General features: G+C 39.8%; 1 protein-coding gene across 1 annotated transcript in view; it reads left to right on the forward strand.

Moving 5' to 3' along the window:
• Positions 1-317: 317 nt before the first annotated feature.
• RIC8B (RIC8 guanine nucleotide exchange factor B) overlaps positions 318-23,771 on the forward strand; it is a 31,836-nt gene continuing 8,382 nt past the window's right edge. The window contains exons 1-8 of the mRNA XM_063395751.1: positions 318-511; positions 3,494-3,541; positions 11,200-11,808; positions 14,333-14,427; positions 18,921-19,074; positions 19,399-19,494; positions 21,877-22,021; positions 22,182-22,326. Coding sequence (XP_063251821.1) covers positions 398-511; positions 3,494-3,541; positions 11,200-11,808; positions 14,333-14,427; positions 18,921-19,074; positions 19,399-19,494; positions 21,877-22,021; positions 22,182-22,326 — 1,406 coding nt within the window. The 5' untranslated portion in view covers positions 318-397. The remainder of the gene's footprint in view (positions 512-3,493; positions 3,542-11,199; positions 11,809-14,332; positions 14,428-18,920; positions 19,075-19,398; positions 19,495-21,876; positions 22,022-22,181; positions 22,327-23,771) is intronic.

Genomic DNA, 23,771 nt, shown 5'->3' on the forward strand with positions numbered 1-23,771 from the left:
CGGTGTGCACAGGGCAGGTCGCACAGAGCGCACAGTCGGGCAAGTCTAAGGAGGAGGTTCGGATGTGCCGAGCAGTGTCCCGAGAGCGCGCTATCGCCGCTCTTCCCGGCGGGAGCCCTCGGCGCTGCGGGAACAGACTACAACACCCATCGTGCCCTGCGGCAGGAAAGCCGGCGCGCAGCGCCACTGGGCATGCTGGGAGATGGAGTCCTTTCTCCGCACCAGCGGAGGAGGGAGGCAGCCAATAGGAAGGCTCGGGGCGCGCGCCGCCGGCCCCTCCAGCCAATGGCGCTGCCTGCCAGTCCGGGCGGCTTCCGCGGGCGCGTCAGGGGGCGCGGGGCGCGCGGGCGGGGCGCGGCCGCTGCCGGCGGCGCCGGGCGGGGCGGCACGGTCGGGCATGGAGCCGGGCGCGGAGCCGGGCCCGGAGCTGGGCGCGGTGCTGGAGGCCGTGGAGGGGCGCGGCGGCGGCGCCGAGGCGATGGAGCGCGTCCTGGCGCGGTACAACGAGGAGGTAACGGGTCCCATCCCCCTCCCTTCTGCGCCGCCCCGCCCGCGTCGGCAGCGCCGCCAGCATCGTCCTCGTCCCCCCCGGGCTGGGCTCCGCAGCGGGCCCCCAGCGCTCCCCGCTTCGCCGCCGTGCCCCTGTCCCCCACAGCCCTGCCCGGCGCAGCCTCCCGGCCTTCCCGTGCGCTCCCCCCCGCAGGCCGTGCAGGGCACCGCGGCACTGCCGGGGCGGAGAGCCAGGGCAGTGTCCAGAGGAGAGCGGACCTCCGAGGGAGCACAGAGCCCATTGCCAGGCTCGGCCCCCGGCACCTTCGCTCTTGGTTCTACGCGCCCAGTGGGTAGTGTGGGTTATCCGTGATCGGGCTGTAAAAGGAGCTATTTGATAGCGTACATTTGCCTCATAAGTCTTTTAACCAACGCCTAGCACTGGACAGGGGCTGGACAGAAGAACACTGAAGTCTCTTGGTACCTGCCCACCTGCCTGAGGTGCTGCGCTTTGTGGGCAGCCCTTTGTCACGGGGAGTAGAGAGGCGTTCCATCACCTGGACAGTGACCGTATCAGTGTGCAGGGGCGGGGGTTGTGTGAAATGGGCTGACACACCTCGCTTCATTTTATATTCCCCCTCCCCCCGCTTCTGCCAGGGGCATTTTGACACTTAGATTGTAGTAGAGCAGTACAGTCCATTCTGAAAGACTGCGTCTCAACCCGTCAGGTGTCTGCCCTCTGTAGAGGTGCTTCTGTGACTGGTACACAAGTCTCTAAAGCTGGTACTGACTCAGAGTTTGGTTTTGGCTGTAATTTAAATGCAGTCGTGTTGATCTAATTATTGACTGAAAATTCAGAATCTGTTACAGGAACGAACATTCAGAGCTTTGTGAGTAGGGGAGAAGCCAAATAAGTGTGGATGTGATGTGGGTATTCTTCAGCCTCCAAGAGCTGTCTTGACATTTGCTATCTTAAGTGCAATATGTTTTACATCTAACAATGGCAGTAACTGATTTCTTCACTCAGACTTGGGCTTGTAGAAGAACCTTGACTAACAGTCTTGACATTGGCTGCCTTTGTGCACATGAAGTCAAAGGTAGAGATTGATGCAGCTGCAGGCCTGAAGGATTGGTAGATCAGGAGTTCATGAGACACATCTGTTTTAACTTGCTGACCTCTGAGGCACAGAGGAAGGATTCTGATTGAAGGAACCATCTGTCTCCATCCTTACTCTTCAAAATGACCCCGTGTTAAATGTGTTCTGTCAAAAAGCATGCACAAGCATGATTTCTTAATTTTGCTGTACTGGATTTTATGCCTTCTCAGCAGCTTTCCCAGATGAATTATTTAGGCTTTGAGTCGAGTTCTCAAGGATGGAGTTGGAGCTCATGCAGTTTCTATTCTGACATTTCAAGTATTTGCATGAAGTCTTAGAGTTAAAGGTGTAGCTAAATACTTCTTTTGGAGTGGGATGAGAAAGTTTAATGCTGTCCCAGTATGACATTGCTCTTATTGCATTTCCTGTTCAAACTTTTTATTCATATTTCCTCCATCTCTTTTTTATACATTTTGTTACTGACACTTTGTCTATGGGCCAGCAAAGGCTGGGCAGAGTACTCCAGGTTCCCGAGCTTTAAGTTTTCTTAGTTTTTTTCCAAATAACAAATTAAATATGTTTTAATTGAAAAGAAAGGATGGATCAAGTGTAGTTCCAAGGTGCAGGTACCTGTAGAACAGGCATCATGAGTGGAATGAATAGGTCTGTTGGTGCTTCTCTGTGCTGTCCCATTTGCAGTGATTATTCCAAATCTGTTCTTCTACTGCTTAGGCTTGTTCTCACTACATTGCTTTTGTAAATTTGCAAAAATGTTCATGTGCAAACATGAAGGTTGCATTCTCTTGATTAATTGCTTATCATTCAATGCTCACCTGCTTTTGATTCGCATGTTGCTGAACTCCTGAGATCCAGTTGGGAGCCCTGTAAGAGAGAGGAAGGGAATAATGTGCCTACTGTTGAGAGAGGAAGGGAATAATTTTCCTACCATCCTCAAGACTCTAACTGATGTTGCTAACCTTTGGTGGTTGGGTAGATGTCCAAGGCCTTTCTGTGTAATTGTGAGCTTGGGTCATGAAAGGTAAGAAGGGCCATGAATGTGCTTTGAAAAATCACTTTTGTTTTCCAGTCACTTGCATGATGTACCAAGTTGCATATTAGAAGTAGAAATTGAGATTTTTTTTGTTTTTTGGAAGCTATTCATCATGCTTGATCATTTCGATTTTAAGCTCTAAAATGTTAAGAGAACTTTCTGGTATTAGTGCTATTTTTTTGTCTGGCAGAAGAACTTTTGCCATATGAGTAATATTTCACGAATAGCATTCTTCAGGGTACCAACATAGAACTGGACCCAGTTGCTATTTGACACCCAAATACTATTTGAAGTGTTTAATAAAAGATAAGGACTTGTTGTTAGGCATGTCTTATCTTGTGTTTAACTGTACTGGAGAAACAAATAGCTTGGTAAGGTGTTTTGGAAACTGCCAGAGCACAGAAACTGGTCGTTTTTGTAGCAAGGCTTATTTGATTTGTACTACTTGTTTTCTGGGCAAGGTGATGCTGTGGTGTTTCTGGTTTGGAACAGTCAGAGCAGTCAAAAGCTTGTAAGCAAGATCTGCTTGGGGAAGAATCTGGGTAATGAGGTATGTGTAAAACACAAGGCAATCTCTCTCATTTTTCACCCTGTCAAGAGCCATGTGTGATGTAGTTGATTCACATCCCACAGATAAAAGCTTGCTCTGTACCAGTAGTAATTGTGAAACTCTTCATTGGAGTCACTTACTGAAGCTTTTGCTGTTGAGGATGGGAAAAGGATGACAGTTGTAGCCCCATTATCTGAGGCTGGGTTTAACCAGACCCCTGAAATTTTGAATAGTTTTGCAGGTATTACATCCTCAGCAGCTGCTGTGCATGTAATAACAAACACAAACTCTTGTTTTCACTTACAGAATCGGGCCACTTTCAGATTTGACCCTGCAGATGAAGACAAAAGAAAGGTGAGTATGATAGGCTGTTGAGCTGCATACCTCAATGTAAAAGTATAAAAGAGTAAAGGCAATCTCTTAACTTAGCTGCCACTGTGAAATGATGCAAGCAATGAGTATAAAGTTACATTTTAATTTTTGCATCTTCAGTCCAACAGACATGACAACTACACATTCCTTTTTTTTTTCTGAAAGAGAAATTCCCCATGTAAAGTCCTCAGTCTTGAATGAAAGTAGTTACAGAAAAGTCTATAAATTACTTTGCTGGGTATAGGTTTAAGATGAGGTGGAGGAATAAGGGTAAAGTTACTCTTCTATATCTACTGAGGTAAAATTTTGCAATAGATTTTTCAATTTTCTCTCTTCTCAGCAGGTGACAATATGACAGATGTATTTCTTGTCTATGTGAGATGGTTAAAGAACACTAGGGATTCAGATGAAGGGATGAGTGCAGAAGAAAGCTGCTAAGCTGTAAAGAGGACAGGGTTACAGAAACCTATTTTTCCAAAGATGGCTGGAATCAGTGAGATGTGGTACGTGCATGTCAGGTGTCAAAGCTGGGAAATGTGAATTGAGCTGTGCAGGTGTGGTAGGACTTAACACATCCCTTGAGATCCATCCACAGACTCGCACTTAAAGCTTGGACATGGGATTTTTTATTTTTTCCTGTTGTTATTTTTAGGGTGTAATATACAATAACAAGCCCCTTCCTTTCTGTTGTGTGATTAGCTTTGGGGCTGATTTGCATATTTATTCAGAAAACATTCATTAGTGAATGAGGCTGTATGTTTCTGCTACTTCTGGAATAAACTCAAAGCTTGAAATTAGAATTGCAAGGTTCCTACAAGGATAGCTTGTCTGAAATTGAGCACACATCATTTCATTCCATGATCTTATGCTAAATCTAAATATTTTAAGGTGTTATGTTTTTTTCTGGTAGAAATGGGTGGGATGATAAGTCTGCCAGTCTTCTGAATTTGCAAACACATCGGTTTGTTCAGTTGCAATTCCTTGTTACACATGGGACTCAAAGACCTCTTTGCTTTATCTATGGCTTTACTCAAAGCTGACACTCAGTGATGTGGTGACGGACTGTGTGTGTCCTTTCTGATGTGTAGAAGTACTCGGCTGGGATCTGGACTTGGTGTTCTTACCTCTGTTCCCTCATCATCCTACCATCCTTTTTTACATTGTGAATCAGCAAATGTTTAGTCAGAAAAATAAATTGCCAACTACAGAACACAGGAAAGGAGAAGAGAGCAGAAGCCAAATTGGCAAAAGCCAAATAAAGACAATGAGTTTGGAGAGGTGAATGTAAGTTACACAGTATAAGGATTTTTTTTTTTTAAATGACAGTGACATGATGAAAATACAGCAGATAGAAGGGCCAAAACTATGGTTTGATTAGAAGCTGGGTCAGCTTTATTGAGTAAATTGTTCTGCAGTGATATACGACTATCAAAGCATGGTGCTTTTAGGCTATAACCTAACTAAATCAGCAGTGAGTTTGTGATACTGAATTCCAGGAGGATAGTAGGTTGTGTCCTCTAGAAGACAGGAAGAGAGGTAATGCTATCAAGCTTGTCTATCTGGACATAGCTACAGGACTCTAATACATCACTGGGTGATGATAACGCAAGATTGTAATTAGAGCTGTCCTTGTATTTTCCTGGTTGGTTGTTTAATGATGTATGTGTCTGCCTTGGCATATCTGTAGTGAGTGTTCTGGATATAAATCAGATGGCAATCTGTGTTGTACTGTAAGATCCACTCAGATACCAAGCACATCAAGTCAGTGCCAGTCTTTCCTAACTTGTTATACACTAATAAAAAGTATGAATTTCTGGAAGCCTGTTTTCAGTTTCTGTGTGTAAACAGTATAAAAATTGCCAAGCAGAGGTAAATGTGTTCTGGAATAGCAGTTGAAATTAAGGCAGTGGTATTGTTTCTGAGGAGCTTAACAAGCTCTTAGAAATCTGAAATATTTGTCTCAAGCAGTTAAGAAGTTGCAGACAGTGTTTTGCAGGGAAAAGTTGAGTCTTCAGAACTGCAACACTTCACAGAACCATAGCATGGTTGAGACAACCAGTCGGTTCTTTAGGTCTGTTCTGGAATCCACTCCAGAATAGTAATACCTGTTAACTTGACCAGGTGGTCACGTTGGAGAGAATTGTCGGGTGTAGTTTCTCCCTCTCTGTGGCACAGCAGGTGCTTTAGCTCAAGCTCACGTCCTATTACAAAAAGGAAAGGATTTTTTGGACCACTTGATCCTTATTTAATCGTTTTGTTCTCCATGATTTATACTTTGTCAGGGCCAAATACTGTTTCTGAAGTAGCAACACCTTTGTGCTGTTTACAGACTTCAAATAGTAAGAAAATTACAGTACTGTTTGTGCCCTGGAAATGTCTCTCAGCACCGATTGCCTGGTTGGTCATGGCATTCCACAGCTAGAAGTTGCCACAGCACCATTTGCTGTGATATATCAGATGAAGTAAATTTTTCCAAAGATTGCAAGTAAAGATGGCAAGTAAGGCTTTTTAATTTGGATGAAGGCACGGAGTTTGCCAGAGGAAGGGGAAAAAAGGGAAGCAGTAGCCAAATGTAAGAATATAACTTACAAGCCATATTCTTACCTGACATGATTGAACTCTTTCCTCTTCAGCTCCATACCTTTCTGTCTGCTTCATCTTTTGTAGTATTTGCAGCATCTGGTTTCTCTGTATTAGGTCCAGCTTACTGTGTTCTTTTAAGAGAAATCTTCAGAATTTGAGACCAGTGTTCTTGAGTTATTGTCTAGGTTCAATTTGAACATGATGGATCTAAAACTCAGTGGGAAGAACATCACCAAAACAGTTTTTTCCCCTTGCATCACCAAGTGTTTTCAAGGTGTTGAAACAGCTGGTGGTAAATCATGTCAAATGTATTTTGGGACTTTCTCTATCAGTTAAATTTATGATGTGGGGAGATTCTCCAAGTTTGGACATATTTTAACTCTGGAAGGATGGAAGGAGTGAAGTGTATTGATGGAGCAAGATGCTGTCATGCTCTAAATCTTAGAAGAATCTCTTTCCTAGTGCGGTTGATGCTGTGATGTTTCAGGGAGGTCTGAAGGTTCCTGCAGCCACCAAGGCACAGTTTTTCTCCTCAGTAAATTTGAAGCAAGCTTTTAAAGTCCGTTAGTGTCCTGTAAAAATATTAAGCTCAGGTTCTTCTCTAGGTACACTGTGTAATATCTTAGTATTAGTTGCTGTTGTTCTGACTTCACCAAAACCCCTTAAGGGAGTACCAGTCTGCAAGAGAAAAAATGTATTAAGTACCCTTTATTAATACTGAGCATTTGTTCCAATTCCCTCTGGTCCTGCCCATTCCCATCCAGCATTTTTCAGCTTTTACTGAAACCTCTTAAGGTTCATAAAACCCATCTGTCCTTTTAACATCCTTCTTTCACCATAGAATTACGGAGGATAAAAGGCTTCTCCCTCTCCCTGTCCAGTGAGGTGAGCTGGAGCTGCTATGAGTGCAGCTTTGTAGGATTTCACCTTTCTGTGACTCTGAACAAGTGTTTAATCCACCAGTTCTGACAACAGGGATTGCTCAGTGTGTTCCTCACCTCACCTGCAGAACTGCTGTGCTCTCACGTGTTCAAACCTTCAGCTTGGAGCGGTGCCATGTCAGAGCTGGCAGCTCCTGCCAAACAGCCAACCTCCCGCTGTCAGTGTGGGCTCAACAATGAAGCGCTCGAAATAAAGCAGGCTGGATCCTCAAGGAATGCAGCTGTACACCTTCCCTCCCCACCCACATCTGTCCAGAGACTAGGCAAAAATTTGGCACAGCCTTCTCAGGGGAGGTTAGCTAATTGTCCTGTTATTCAGCACACTTGATGATACGTGTTATGTAAATGTCTTGGCTTCCAGAGAAATGAAAGTTGCAACTAGCATTTCAAATATTCTTGGGCTTACTTTCTCACTGTCATGGATGCTTAGCTCTGGAACCTACTAGACACTTAAACACAGAAACTGAAGAGTTGTGCTTCCCTGTTGTTCCCCTCCCCCAGCCTAATCAGCCTGCAAACAAAGATAGTGGAAGATAATGGAAGTAAAGAAATCATGTTGGCCCAAAGCCACACAGCAGGTCTGTGGCTAAGCAAGGGAGAAAACACAGGTCTGTTGTATCTCTTTTTCTACTGGACTGTGTTGCTTCTTAGCATCAAGACTTTATGCTAAAGGACCAAAACAGGTTAATAGTTTATTTGTCAAAACAAGATGACAAATGGGTTTTTCTGGCCTTCATGTTTTAACACCAGATTTAACACTACAGCATAGACAAAAGGAAGGGTGTGCATTGTTCTGTGTTAATCTTAGTATTAGCACAAAAGCTGAGAAGTCTTGAATTTCAGAGAAATTAATGGATTTTACAATAAAAAAAGTTAAAACTAGAAACTGCCTTGAGTCTTTGAAAAAGTATATGAAAAACACTTCTTGCTGTAGCATGGTTGATGAAAATCAAAATGTTATCTGGATGTTGCAAGGATAGAACCCTAAGCAAAGAAATGTTAAAATCTTACAGTGACCTAAAGGGTAGCAACAAAGTCCCTGAAACAGGAACAACCATCATACCTGTTGTGGAAGAATGAGGTACCCTCCTGTCTGAGTTTTCACTTGCTTTCATTTCCAACCATATAAATGAAATCTGTGCCTCTTAGTTTATGCCATGCTAATGGCCTACAGGGTGGTAAAAAGAGCACCACCTAAAGAAGATGAAAAGCATAATAATGTCGTTGTGGTCACATCTCTTCCTGTTTCTCTTCTCTCTTTGCATCATTTCCCTTGTACCATCAAGGCCAAAACAGAAGATGTGAAAATGTGCAGTATGGCATTTGGTGTTAGTTGTCTCCAGGGCAATTTCCTAATGGGATGAATCTTTCTGTGGTTAGCTCTGCAATTACAATCAGATGCTCTAGCTTTTTCTGAGCTGCTGATAGGTCTTTGGATTTGTCAGCAGTGGTTCACTGTCAAAGATATCCTAACTGATTGCTGATTCCTCTAAAATCACTCTTGATGGCTCCCTGGGTCTTTACTCCAGATAATTTTGTCAACAGGTAAGCTGTAAACAGGTTGCTAAATCTTAAAAAAAAAAAAAGTTTAATATCTATCTTTAGTACAGCTATTCAGAGTTAAGACTCTTGTGGTGCTGCGTTTCACTAAGATTTGAAGCTAAGAGGTGATTTTAATTTTTGAACTAAATTGTGTATCATTTACTGTATGGAGGGAAGGTTAGACATTCACCTCTCATAGCAAGTCAGCAGGAGGTTGGTGCCCTTTGGGGTCCCTCCTGCAGTACTTTTGACATTTTGCAGTGACACTTTCATAACAGCAGGTGGGTAAAACCTATGGGAAAAAAAATTGGATTTGAGGATTTGAGCGACTTGATCTCTTTGTAATCAAATGAGTGTTCAGAATTTGGATAAATTGTTACAGGCCACCTTGTAGCAGTTGTTACCAACAAGGAAGACAGTAACTGCTAAAGTCTAGTTGAAAAGTGCTTAAAGACAGAATAAACTAGCATTTTTCTGAAGTTCTATGAACTGACCATTCAGTTATGTGTTATTCCTCAAAACCAATTAGACTCCACGCTTCATCTTGCAAAGCAGAGTTAATTATATGGAAAACTCTCAGCAGTAGAAAGGTTAGAAAGAAGTCAAGCTGTGGCTAATTTGACTGTGGATCTGGACTAGTCATTTTTTGTTTTGGGCAATTTTAAAAACCCTTCAAGGATGCCACTTTCAGAAACATTTAGTACAAGTCTAGCATACCGTGCTGAAGTCAGGAAGTTGTGCAGATCTGTGTGCACAGCATTAGGTTAGTGGTGAGGAATCCTGAGAACTCTGTACTTGAGTGTCTTTTTCCAGCCACAGTAAGTACCTATATGCCTGTACAGGTAGTCACGTGTGGGGTTTATAGTGTTGTGGTGTCTCTAATATTCTGATAAAGATTTCTTATGTTACCTCTGTGATAAGAGGTGGGGTTCATTCCTTGTTTCCAAACTCTTACTGGGTTAGTCTAGCCAGGGCAGTCAAGATCTTGGTTGTCTGGGTGGTGCTTTTGGGTGGGCTTAACCCCAGGACAGGCATACTAGAAATCATATTGTGAGTTCCTGCTGTTTGGCTTTGTTTACAGATTTTCTTTTAACATTGTTGAAGTCAAAAGAAGTTAAAGTCTTCTGTTGTTTTCTCCCATATTCTTCTGTAGGTTCTGTTTGAGATGTGCTTTAAACTTAATGTTTGTTGTTGGTAAATTTTTTTGGGTTTGATTTTAATTGTAAGTCATCACAGTAGTAATATTGACTTAGATGTCTCAAGTGGAACCTTTTGAACTTTGTGTCAGGGTCATGGGCTTCTGTGCTCCTCACCTTTTCATTGTGGTGGTGATGATGAAAAGTGGAATTCCAGAGACCATTCCTCAAGAACCATTTTATACTTTCCTAGTATTCCTGTCCTTTTTGTAATCACTTTCTTGGCACAGACTGAGATCACAGTGTGAATTTTGGGTCCTAAGTAGACTTCTTGCACTAGGGCTCTTCCACTCAGTGGCTGCTCTGGCTTCTTTGGTAATTTATTCATGCTGATGGTCAAGACACCAAGCTGGGGAGGAGAGGAGCATGGAGGAACTGTGTCCTAGGAGGTACAGTGCAGTTTCTATGGTATTGGGAACTTCTTTGTGACTGTACTTCTGACTCTAGTACCCATGAGTAGTGGTGTTGTCTTGAGCGTAAGGCATAAAAACCCATTGGAGTCCTCTCACATCAAGCAATCTCTTCTGGCCTCTCATTTCTCACCTTTGATTATTTGACTGTCCATTTCTGTTTTATAAAAGCTAATACTTCTGTAATTCAGATATTATAGTTCTGACCTGCAGATTACTGGAGTGTTGTATGTTCTTGTGCTGCATTTATGTGATTATTTACCCCTACAGTCCTGTTGGTATAAGGAACCCGTGAACTGTTTTGACATCAAGAACAATCTGTGTTGATAAAGCAGCAGCTTTACACAGTTTGGTAAAAAAAGTTTTGGTAAAACTGCTACAGTCTGCCTTCAAGTAAAACTGCATTATGTTTCTGTGTCAGAGGTGTTATTTCTGAGAGTTGTACTTAAAATGGGAGAAGTCTGTCAATTAGGTTGAAGTGGCCACACAAATTATGGCTGTTACCATACATGGAGTACTAATCCTTGTATGTAAAGCAGCAAGTTATTTTGGTTTCTTTTTGTCCTAGCTTCCTGACTGAAACAACCTTAACTTAAAGTTCTGCAGGTGCTATAGGTGACTGTTTTACTTTGACATATTTTTAAAAGCTTTCACTTCTCTCTAGCTTTACTATTCTTCTGGAGTTTTTAGTCCTGATATTGTAACTGGCAGTGGTGGGTAACAGCTGCTGTTGTGGCTTAATGCTTTTGCAAATGTTGATTTGGATTGTGTCCATGAGGAAAGCTGCTTTTGGTGCTCTGCAGGGCCTTGGTAACAGTTCCTATTTTGAAGCGCTAATATGGAATACCTAGATTCTCAAATCAGATTAAACCTCAAAAGTTATGTGGAAGCTTAGCAAAGTAGTTTCTTATTGCCACCAATATTTTGACACTAAAACTGCTGCCTTTTTCTTTGCTGTGTTTGCCTAGAAACTGTGCGAGGGAATTCTAAACATCCTTGAAAAAGACACAAAAACTTCATGTCAAGTTGCCTGCCTGGAGGCCCTCCGGATTCTCTCCAGGGACAAGAAAGTTTTAGTGCCTGTAACCACAAAGAGGAACATGCAGATCCTTATGAAGCTAGCAAAGCTGGACACTGTGGAAGATCCTCTGGAGAGAGTATCTGAATTTCCTGTGATAGTAGAAGCCTTAAAATGCCTCTGTAACATAATTTTTAATAGTTCAGTTGCACAGAAGCTCAGTTTGGAACTGAATCTGGCAGCAATGCTCTGCAATCTCCTGCAGGAATGTAAGGACCGGCCGCTGGTTGATGACATTAAATGCTTTGATTTGCGTCTCCTCTTCCTCCTGTCACTTCTGCACACAGATATTCGAGCACAGCTGCGTCAGGAGCTGCAAGGGGTGCAAGTTTTGACTCAGGCTTTGGAGAGTTCCCTGAGTATCAGATGGACAGAAGAATATAAAGCAGCTGAAGATCGTGACAGGCCTCCTCTGTCTTTGCAAGAGACAGATTGTGCCATTGAGGCACTAAAGGCTCTATTTAATGTAACACTTGACAGTTGGAATGTCCACAGCAAGGTAAGACTTAGCTGAAGTGCTTTTTTCAATTGATTTTGTTCATCCTGCAAGAACCAGCGGGTAGATACACAGGAGGCAGTTGTTGTTCCTGTTACTACTTGGGCAGAAAATCTTACCCACGCATTTTCTGTGTAATGGGAGAACAGCTTGGCTTGCCTAATGCAAGTTAAAACTCTGTGTTTTAGAATACAAAAATATAAGAAATACTATTTCATAGAAGTCTTAGATTTCCAAAAGAAAATAAGTGTTGTTCACTAATAATTAGCTGACTAGGAAAAACTTCTTTATCTGAGTGTACCAGACGGCTGCATCTCTGGAGGTTGTGAACTATGGCAATAGGGCAGTAGACAGAGCTGAGAGGACACCCTGGTTTTTGTCTCTTGCGTGTTAAGTACCTCAACTCTCATTTTAAACAAATAACTCTGATGAAAGAGTGCCACTGTTGTTAATGTCTTTGTCCCATCCCCCCAACACCAGCTTTGGACTTAAACATGATCTTTTAAGATGAGATCAAGGACAAGAACCATATACACTTTCATTGTTATGTCTTATGAATAAGGTTTATCTTGGTTTGGTTTTGTTATTATGTCAGATATTTCTTTTTTCTGTAGATAAATATGCTTCCTCTGTGTTGCATCCGTAAATTTATAAACAGAAATTACAAGGGTAACTTTGCCGAATAACCTGAGTCTGTGCTAAAGCAGGAGAATTATACAGTGAACCTTTATTTTTAGTCCACATCATAGTCTCTAGAACAGTGTTATTTACTTTCCACTGGGCAAAGTAAATATGCAGCATATAAAGCTGATCAAAATTCTGCAGTAGTTAAAACTTGCAAATAATTGTTCTCTTTAGTGCATTGGACTAAACAGCCAATCAGACATTAATTATAACTTTAAGGAATGTGAAACTTGAGCAAAGTTGGAACTTTATTCTTTGCTTTAATGTGTCAAGGATATGTTGAATAAGAAATCCTGAAATTTAAGATTAAGCGTTGAAGGGGTCAGAGAAGCTAATATTTGAGTTTCAAGAAAATACAAAGAAAGTGAAGTTTCTTCTGTTTATATTTCTGACTTAGACTCTTATTAAAAGTATCTTTAACTTTGTCAAAGTTCTTTGTATAGACAAGTGATTGTTCTGGAGGTAAAAAAGCATGTAACACAGTTATATGAAAAGTTGGAAAAGAAACTGTATTGCATGTTCACCTCTTGAGGGGTAAACTCTTGATATCTGGAAGTTGGTTTACTCTTACAAAATACTGAATCTGGAGAGATGTAAAACCCAGCCCACTGTCTTTTCCTCCTTAGTATCCCTAGCATGCATACGGCCTTTTTTTTTTTTATAATGAAGTTTAAGACATCTCAGGGCAGGAGAAGCTTATTTGCATTTTGAGATAAAGCTTAGATAATATCTCTTTACTAGAAATTCCTAAAAAATCTCTTTACTAGAAATTCCTAAAAAATATTTTAAATTAAAGAACTTTTTAGTGGTGTTAGCTGTTAGCCAGATATGTTAGGTGGCATTCTGGTTAATGAATATTCCAGTGGTAATTTTAATGGTCTGGAAGAAGAGTGAAAGGCATGTTAATGCAGTGGGTTGAAGATGCAGAATTTGAAGAGATTCCAAACAGCAGAACACATGAAAAATAAAAGGAGAGCAGAGAGGTCTGGCATGTGGGTAGAAAGCTAAACAAGATCCATCCTAATGTGGAAAGAAGCATTTGAAACACCAGTATTTAATGAGTGGAGATGGTTTCAAAGTAGCAAAGTCAGACAAGAGCTGCAGGTGGTACAGTTGGCAGATTTGGATGCCCATGTTACAAAAGCTGCATTGGGTGCTTTGTACTAGGTCAAACACTCCAGAACATATGATAGAGGCCAAGAAGAGCTGTGGAAAAAGGATGAGGACAATGATAAACAGTTAAATGGTTGCAGTTACTGGAGTGCTTTTGTGTGGCTCCTGTCTTGTGGGAGATGGGAAGGGGGGATTGCTTGGAGAGAGGAAAGGGAAGGGCAAGTAAGGTTGCAGAGAAGTTACTAATGGAATGGAGGAAAGTTATCAAGGGAGCAGACCCAAGAGAGTTAGTTAAAAAAAGGAATGAAACTTGGCAGCGAAAGGCCTATATGAGGAGAAGACAAATTAAATTAGGAACATGCATAATCTAAATGGATGAAGGGGTGGCCTGGTATAAGAAGGGAGTGATATATTAGGAATGGAATTGGATATGTTAGTGGTATGGAATTGAGCAAACACTTGTAACTGGGTTTTCTAGTAATGAAGGCTGATTTATCTGGGTAAAACCTCCTCAATGAGTTTTACAAGGCCTGGTTCAAAGTCAACTTATGAGACTTATGTAGCATTAAGCATTCAGTGAACACTAAGGTATAGTCCTTTTATTCTTAGGGATGGATGTTGTGATCTAATAGGTATTTTCCATCTTTAACTTTTATTATTCTAGTGACCTGAAACCCTCACTTGCAATCTTCAAAATGAAAAAATATCTTCATAATTTATATTTATATAGAATGAATCTCATCAATTTCGTTACATGGCTGCCATCCTTCGACACTGCTTATTAACCACGGGCCCTACTGAAGAAAAAACTGAAGAGTTGCACAGGTTGGTAGAATTGCAGAACCAATCTATGTTAAAAGGTTTTTGTTTGATTGGTTTTCCTAAATAGATATTACTTTGCCTAAAACCCAAAGTGGAAATCTGAGAAACAATGAAAAGTTAATTTATTTTGGGTTAATATTGTTAATCTTTTTTAAATGAAAAAACGTTTATTTTTTATGTTTTCCTCAAACATTGGCTAAACGTATCTAGTTTTCTGGAGAGAAGGTGGCTGGCAAGATAGTTATTTTCTATCACTGATAATGAAGTTCATCCTTTTTAAATTTTGTTTTTATGTTCACGTGTGTGTATCTGAGATGAAAATACATATGGAAGTTCTAAGTGTAGTTCAAATTGAAGTGGAATGCAGCTTCTGTTGTTTTGCACAGAAGCTGATGGAAACACTACATTTTGAGATTTCTGTATATAAGTTTTGCAATTCTAATGGATTGGGGTGGAAGTAACAAGTTGGTATTTTATCCCAATAGTTCTAGGCTGCTTTATTGGAAGTAGCAATAATTTTCCTTGGTAATAATATTTTTTTCAAGGTTGAGTGAATCATACAATTTTAGGTGTGTGGTTTGTTTCTTTTCCCTCAGTCCTGCACCCAGCTGTTGTGTATTGGCAGTCAGTAATTCAATCAAAATTCAAATTATTTGTGGTGAGGTGGTGATTCTTTGTTTAGTGTTACTGTTCTTTCTCTCTGACACCCTTATTTTTACCAAGTAGGTCAGCTGTTCACTGGGCCTGACAATACAGTAGCTTCCCTCAGCACTGAAATGTTGCCATTTTCTTCTTCAGAGATGTCTGTATATCTAACTGTAGGATCTTTTGAAGATCTCCTGAGCCAGTGTCTAGGAAGATAGATACAGCTTTTCACACTCAGCAATTTTGAAAGTGTTAAATGACCTTGATTAAAATCTTGGAAAGCTCTTAGAGGTCAACAGTCTTAGGAGGTAAATACTAAAATCCTACATCAGAACCCTTCTCAGTTGGTGCAGACTAGTTTGGAATCATTTAGGATACTGCTGCAGTAGTTGCCATGACTGAAGTTAGTGCTGTGTCCTGAAGGGAAGTTAGTGTTTTCTCGTGGGTGCTTTGTGCTCTCAGCCTCCTTTAAGGGAGGGACTGGAAGGAATAAAATCCCTACTGCTGGGAGAATTTAACAGTTTTGGATAAAATCAACAATTATGAGAGAGTTACAAGAATTCTGATAAGCTGGTACTCTTCCCAAGATCTGTTCCCTTGTCCATAAATCTGACTAATCTGATCACCCTGTTAGATATATTGCCCTGTAAAATTTAATTGTTTTGTGCTATTGCAAAAGGATGCAAATTATGCAGGTCCTTTTGGTTTTCGCTTTTGCAAACACTTGCAGCTGAGATCCAGAAAGGGCTTTCCATAAAGAAGTAGGCAGCTGTGAAGATGATGTAGTGTTGGTGTGATTTCTGTCCTTTTTTCAATTGCAAGGGAGATTTTTTGTAGCAGTGCTGCACATGTGGGCCTTATGGAGACCAGTGAAAGCAGAGGTTCTCCGTAATTCTGAGAGGGATAATCAGGAAAGAAATGAGGACACCCATCACTGCCCTATATCACTTCAGCTGTTCCCCCTTCTCCAGCAGACTCACTGTAGCACTGCATTACTTTCTGCTATGCTGAGAAAACAACTTTTTCCCCTCGGTGTAGCTGGTTAAGTTAGCTGAAGAGTAAAGAATGAAAGTGTAGCATCGTTGCTTGTGGTATTGGATCTTGGTTTACATGCTGCAAGAGCACCGTGCAGGACTTGACTGCTGCACTTCAAATATATCAGCCTTTTTGCTGAACCTGAGTTTTGTCTTTGAATGCTAGAAGGATGCAAAAAAAAGCTAAATATTTGAATACATTTTTCCACCAAGACTGTTCATCACAAGGCAACTCTGGAATAGAAAAGCTATACTCAGAAGTAATGCTCCTACAAATCCTCAAAGGCCTTGGAGCCTGCATCAGAGGGCCCCACTTCAGTCCACTGATTTATTTGGACAAGCAAAATTTAATTCCTGATAGGAGCTGCAGTAACAAATGAGTGAACTGTTGTTAGCAGTCTGTACTAACGAAGAGAGTCTGTGTCATCATTTGGGCTGTTCAGCATGCTGGACTCTGACCATGCAATCTTTATTGCTAGAGATGTGGTGTGAGTCAGAGAGCAGAGCACAGCTTCCAGCTCTGCTTTCCTCCTGGAGCCTATCAGTAAGGCAAGTATGAAAACTCTGTTAAAAATAAAATAAAATAAAATAAAATAAAATAAAATATAAAACAAAACAAAACTTTATGAAGCATTAGGGAGATATAAACGTATTTCTTAAGATTGCTGATCACTTGTACTTCCCTAAGTTTGTGAACATGCAGAACCGAAGATGCTTCAGCGAAAGGTTTGGGCAGCCTGTTAAAGCTGTCACATCATTTGAATGCCTGTAAATTGAGGATTTATTTAGGTGAACACTGAGTGTTGGATATATGCCCTGAGCCGTGATGTACTGATTGTCAGTGTGACTATTTCTAATAAAAAAGTAGAAGTTAGCCATAAAAATATCTTAACTACTTTCGTACCCAGTATTGTCATTGTGGTTCTGTTGCATCATTACTTAATGTTTGAATATGAACAATTTAAAGTACCACATGTTAGAGTTAGTGTCATTTTTGCCCACTAACAAGGTTTTAATCAAGGCATTCACTGGCTCTAAATAGGCCTTTGATTCTGAATTTGCATATCAGGAGGGGGCTGGGAGTATGAGTGGGTGGATGTCATGTCCCAGTGATTAATGATCTCTAGGAAGCCGAAAAGGGGAGAGTAATATACGCAGTATTTCTACCCCCTGGAGTAGGAATGCAAACACTATTGTGCATATCTGTGCATAGTCACTGACTTCCTGGTAGCTGGAGAATTTCATACACTCCTCTGCCACAAATAAAACTGTCAGTGGAGTGACAAAGATCAGAAAGCCGGGCTTCATTTATTGAAAAGAATAGCTCAGGCACAGTGATCCAGAAAATTAATTTTGTAGGTGTTTGGGAACTTGGTTGTTTAATAAGAAACTGGTAAAAAGAGAACTTTTGATGAAAGGCCTGAACCCACCAAATATTTGTTGAATTTCTTCTGTTTTGTTTCTGACTATTCCTGAATTATTGAAGAGGAATAACTTCCATGATATAAAAGACATACCTTGAACAGGATTTAGAGACAAGACAAAGAGAACAAGCGTTCCCAAAAGTACTAGTGGTCTGAATTTCAATTACTAAAAGAGCAAAAGGGAGATGGCACAGTGTGGAACAGCCACCCAGTCTGATCAAACCAGAACCAGCACATTTGTTAGAAATCCTGCTATGGTCTAATGGCCATGGTTTGCTTTCTCTTTTGCTAATTCTTTGTTAGAATTGTATTAATAACTTAGAAACAGAGAGCAGCTTCTAAATAGATAGTATTAAAAACTCTTAAAATGAAGTTGTTTGAAAAGTTTTCTCATTCTTGGAACATTTCACCAGTCCTTTAAACATCAATGCTCATTGGTTCATTGATAGCTTTGAGGTCTGCATGGGTAAACCTGAATAGTTTTGTGCTATTTCTAAATGCATCCATTTATAAGTTTAGTTGGATATCAGCAAGTAAATAATGACAGAATTGTAAATTTTGCAGCATCTGTGTAATTTCTCCCAGTGTTCAGGAGCAGTACAAGCCCAAGTCTGTGCACTGAGAACAGGGTAGATAGCAAACTCAAGGCATGTGTGCCCTGCAAGAGATCCTTGCAAAGTAAGTTCCACCGTACTCCGTTAAAGAGGAGGGAGGGACCCTGTGGCCTAATTGAAATCACTTAATGGCTCTTTGGAAATGCTCCTCTTTGTGGTGTAGAATGAGAACAATGCTAGTTACTGAAGGGTAGTGCTTGGTAAATAAACCTGAATCTTTTTTTAGGGTGCTGAAAGCCTTCTGTATTTCATATATACTGCAAGCTAAATAAAAATGAGAATATTTCAGGGGACCTAAGAAATGGCCACTTTGGCCCCCCATCACTGCAGGAGAAAATGTTGTCCATATTGTATTTTGCCACACTAAGGTTGGTAGTGTGATGTGTGGTAAAATGTTTTAAGTTTCAAGGAGGAAAAAACTCTGATTACTTCAAATCAATGTGAGAGTTCCCCCTGCTGTCCTGCAAGATCAGCTGCTGTTGCTTGCTGCTGGAAGCTGTGCCTTATCCATGGGATGGGATACTGTGGGGGCTGGAAGTAATCCTGCACTGCTGCTTGTGGAACGTTTTGTCTTTCTTTTTCCTTGTTTGTTCTAAGAGCCAGCACTCAGGCGATAATGCAGGCCACCTTCTTTAAAACCCAGAGAAAAGAAAATAAAGCATTGTTTGAATTGTAGGGCCTCTTTTTGATTGCAGTTGTACAAGCAGTTTATGGTGAGTTGTACTCTGTTTCTAATTCTTTCTTCCAAATGAATAATGAATTTTTAAAATCTGTTTCAGCAATACAATCAACCTCTTAAGCAATGTTCCTGTTTCTTGCTTGGATGTTCTTATTAATCCATCGTCCCAAGAGGAAACAGATATAAAATACAATGGTATGAATATGAGAGCTATTCAGATTTTACTGGATTTCATGGAGAAGAGAATAGACAAGGTATGGACTGCAGCGATTTTTCACAAAAGAGCCCTCTTTCACTAAAGCAGAAAGTGCACATATATCAAGCTTTGTATAAACCTTTCAACCAGTATTTAGCACAAATATGGATGTCCTACTAAACTATGAAATACTTCAAAATAAAGAACAAATTCCTGTGAATAGCTGAAGCTATTTGCTTATGTGGATTGGAGAGTGAGCATTTGGCTCTTTATGTAAAGTTCATATTTTGGCTGTCATAGAGAACTTTATTGAAGTGTTCATGGAATTTGAAAAGGAAAGTTTGTTTGTAAAATGCTTTATTTGTATTTGGTTTTATTTTAGGGAAGCAGCTATAGAGAAGGTCTGACTCCAGTTCTCAGTTTATTAACTGAGTGCTGCCGAACTCACAGGAATATCAGGAAGTTTATCAAAGCTCAGGTAAGTAAAATATTGATTGAAATTTGAATATGAAGCTAATGATGAACTTTGATGTTTGTACATCAGTGCAGGACTGTGCTGTAGAAATAATTTTTCAGCCCTGTAAATCAATAGGTATTATGGCCTGAGTTCCAGGATACATTCTGTAGAGCTGTTACATAATAACATCAGGGCTACTCTAAACTGTGTTAATGTGAGTCACCATGGATCCTGTGAGATAAAAAACTCAGTAAGGTTTGTTCCCTTACACTCAACAAATAAGAAACATTTCAGCGAAGTTAATTAAACTTTGCAGAGCTGTGTGGTGGCCACTGAGAAAAAAGGTGTTTTGATGGGTTCTGCTTGAGGTGTAGTTTCACCTCAGCAGGAAGGAGTTGCTGGGATTAAGACTTGTGTATCCACTGTCCTGTCAGAGTGAAAGTGTCCCTGGACAGAGGCACACTTTATCACTTTGTCTATTAAAAGAGTTTTTTTATTGCAGTATGGACTGTGGCTTTTAACAGGAAAAAGATTTCTCTGCCATGGTTAAAGACCTAAAGGATCTGTGTAGCTTGGTGGTTGAATGTGGTGTTTTCTATTTGTTTTGCTGCTTTTCCTGAGGTCAAGTGGAAAGAAGTTAAAAGATGAACAAGAGAAAGAAATTGCTCCTCTAGTTTCTGCTGTTCTTCTCCTAAGCTGCAGTGACTTTTGAGTTGCATCCTAGATGCTGCTCCCATATCAAAGCTGTGCCTGAATTTATAAATGGAATTTAAAATGAAAAAGAGCATGTATTTTCTGGCTCTTCCATCTATACTGGAAAAAGTGTTTTTGAGGAATTTAAGAAACTTCTTGTTTATTTGTTTTTGTTCACAGCAGTTAGTTTTAGGATACTTTGCTGATCTGTTAACTTCAAAAAAAAGTTGCAGAGCCAAGTGTTCAAAAGCTAGAAAATGAAGTTGTCTGCATGTTTTTACGACATCTGGGCATCTCGATGTCAGGATATAATTGCATGCTGACTCCTGCCACAGGACCACTGCCTCATATAGTGCAGAGAATGGATGGATGTTGCTAGTTGCATGACTGGATGTTTGATATTTTGAATTACCCTCATTGTTAAGTGCTGGCCTTGGGCTTTATTTATTGTGTGCTATTCAAATTGTGATCCGAAGACAGGGTGATTGATTTCCTCATGGACTGTCCTATGGCACTCATCACTGTATTAGTATTAGAGTACTCTAAAAACATTAATTCATTCTTACAACACACTGGGAAATGGCAGTCATGGTACTATCCCCATTGTGGGGAGTAAGCAGGGACAAAGTAAAATGTTTTTGCTAATTGTTTGAATACTTGGTTTGAAAAAGACAGGGTCTGTTTTATCCAAAGCAGTCAATGCTGTAGCATTCATGTAAGGAACAGTTCCCAGTGAGTCAAATTTCAGTAGTAATTGTGCTGTAATTTTGCATAGGACATGACACTTTACATTAGACACCCAGAAGACAAAGGACTTGGAATCCCTTATGATAATTAGTAACATACTTTGTTTTATTCCCTAATAAATATTGAAGATCCCTAATTCCTCAGATCATTACATATTTCATATTATGGCCCAGATTTGTTTGTAGATCATATCATATATCCTTTGAATGTGAAAAAATTTACATAATTTTGAGTCTGAAGGCATCCACACAAAGTTAGTTTGCCAAAAAAGCCAAAATTTGTGCACTACCTGCCTTTCTTGAGGATTGAAGTTAACAATATTAATGACCTCTAATGAGAAAATAGTGTGCTTGAGGAAATGTTAAGTAGTGATTTCTCCAAAATATTTCTGAAATTTAGCTTGAGCTTAAAAAAGTATTCTGTAGTTGAAGTATGCATTTCCTTTATATGTAGAGCACATTTTTGAAATTTAGTAGTAGAAACTTGTAGTTGAACTTGCAATGTACTTATTTTCCTACTTTTTAATTAAGCACATCATTGTTCTATATAAACCACACAGCATTTTAAGAGTGTAAGTTTCCTTAAACTGGTATTTGTAATACTTTTACAAGATACATGAGAAAAACAGAAGAGACAGAATATGAGGTTATGGCTGCCTGTTGACCAACTCTCCTGGGACACCTATTTGTGCTCATAAACTCCTAATAATTGTATTTTTAAAGTCTGCATTTGAGACTGAGTATTTTTCTGCCCAAAATGACAGACCAGAAAAATTAAATATATTAAGAAGCAAGAGTGATTATTAATGCATGTGGGCATAGTTGTCTGATTTTATTGCCTTTCTTTTTTTTAAGGACAGAGTATTTTTTTGTTCTGTTAACTACATTTGTTTTTGTAGATATTGGTTTTGCAAGATATTTCCATGCATTTTATGCTGTTCTTCCCTTTCTTTTGTTCTGCCAGGTACTGCCTCCTTTAAGAGATGTCTCAAACCGTCCTGAGGTTGGCACAACAGTGAGGAACAAACTCGTGCGCCTTATGACACACGTTGACCTTGGAGTAAAGCAAATTGCAGCAGAATTTCTTTTTGTTCTTTGTAAAGAGAGAGGTAAAAATTACTTTGTCTTCTCCCTTTTGTATAAGGTCTTGCTGTAATTGGCATATTTGCTCTTACTGTAACTCTCAATTCTTGTCGTACTTTGGTGGGGTTTGTGGGGTTTGTTTTGTATCTGATTACAGCTGAATAATTTTCTGTATCCTCTTTGCAGTTGATAGCTTGTTGAAATACACAGGCTATGGTAACGCAGCAGGACTGCTGGCAGCCAGGGGCCTGCTAGCAGGAGGGAGAGGAGATCATTGGTACTCAGATGATGAAGACACAGACACAGAAGAATACAAATCTGCAAAGCCAAAGTATAGTACTGTTTTCAATTTCACGTATCCTGTTGCATTTTGGATTCTTTTGACATAATTTTGGTGGTTTTTTACCTTTTTCAGAGAGGGTTTGTAATATGTGCTTATATTAACTCCTGTCTTCTGCTGATTTCATGGTCTAATTATTGAGAAATCAGCTTCTAATAGTGACCATCATGTAGTCAGATGTGGTTGCAGGGGGAAAAAAATAAAAAAAAATTACTATGAGACTAATTTAACATCTTGAAATTCAAATGTGGAGAAGGAAGTGATAGGAAAAAAATTAGTAGCAAACTTATCAAGGATGGATTTTGTCACAGATTTTTGAGGAACTCACATGAAGTTTGCCAAGCTGCTAACTATTGTTTGTGGGGTATATCTCTGTAACGGAGTAAGTAATGGTGTCAAATATATCTAAAGGTTTTAGCCGGAACTTTGTTAAAATGGAGAAAAACACTGGGTTTAGTTTCAGTTTTGACTGAGTTTCAGATTGCCTGGTAGTAAAATTTTCCTAAAGAACCAAGTAGGTCACATTTGTAAATATGGAAGGAGCAAAAGAACTTCTATAGAAGTCATGAAGCAGAATCCAGTATATTTGATTGAAGGATTCAGTGACCACGTAGAAGCTCTGTTGATTTTTATTAGTTGTAATTGATTGGGTGTTAAAGGTTTTAGTTTGTGGTGTTACATATAAGATTTGATGCCCTTTTAAAAATGTTCTGAAGTTGTTGATAGTGAAGATCTGAAGTGTTAAAATTATTTTTCTGTTTTACTCTGTTTTCCTTGAATTACACAGACATGGTTAGGTATATGGTGGGTGCTTGTGGTTTATTGAAAGATTCTTATTAAGGTACCTGAACAAAGGACAGGATTAAATGTATGAGATTGAGGAGTTATGCTGCTTCTATGCTAAGAAATTAACTCTAAGCCAGGATGTTTCTTTTATTTCTGCACTTCAGATTTTTTTTTCTTGCTGTTTTCTTTCTGCTCTTCTTTCAAAAGCCTGACATTCAGTTATATGCATATAAGTAAAACTATAACATCCATTTAGTTAAAAACTAACACTGAAATGAAACATTCAAGATAACTGTCTGTTGATTTATGCATCTGATTTTCTGTATTGCTGTTAAATGTTTGTGATTAAAATGTTTGAAAGGATAATGTGCCCAGAAAGTTTTCTTAAAAACTACTTCTGTGCTTTTGTTACCATTTAGGTATCACGGTTCACTTGTATTAACAGTGAAAATAAGGCTGGCTTTATAAATGCTCAAAGTAAAGTAAATTAATCTGGTTTGAGCAAAAAGTCGTCATCAAAGAAAGGCAGCAGTTAAGTAATGTAATGGAAAACTGGAACCTGTTTGTATTTTTAAAATGAAGCCTGTACAGAATTAGTTTCAGACATGTATCTGTCATTCAGTTCCCTATTTATGTCATTAGTACTAATG

This window comes from Prinia subflava, chromosome 4 (genome assembly GCF_021018805.1).
Source record: "Prinia subflava isolate CZ2003 ecotype Zambia chromosome 4, Cam_Psub_1.2, whole genome shotgun sequence".
NCBI lineage: Eukaryota > Metazoa > Chordata > Aves > Passeriformes > Cisticolidae > Prinia > Prinia subflava.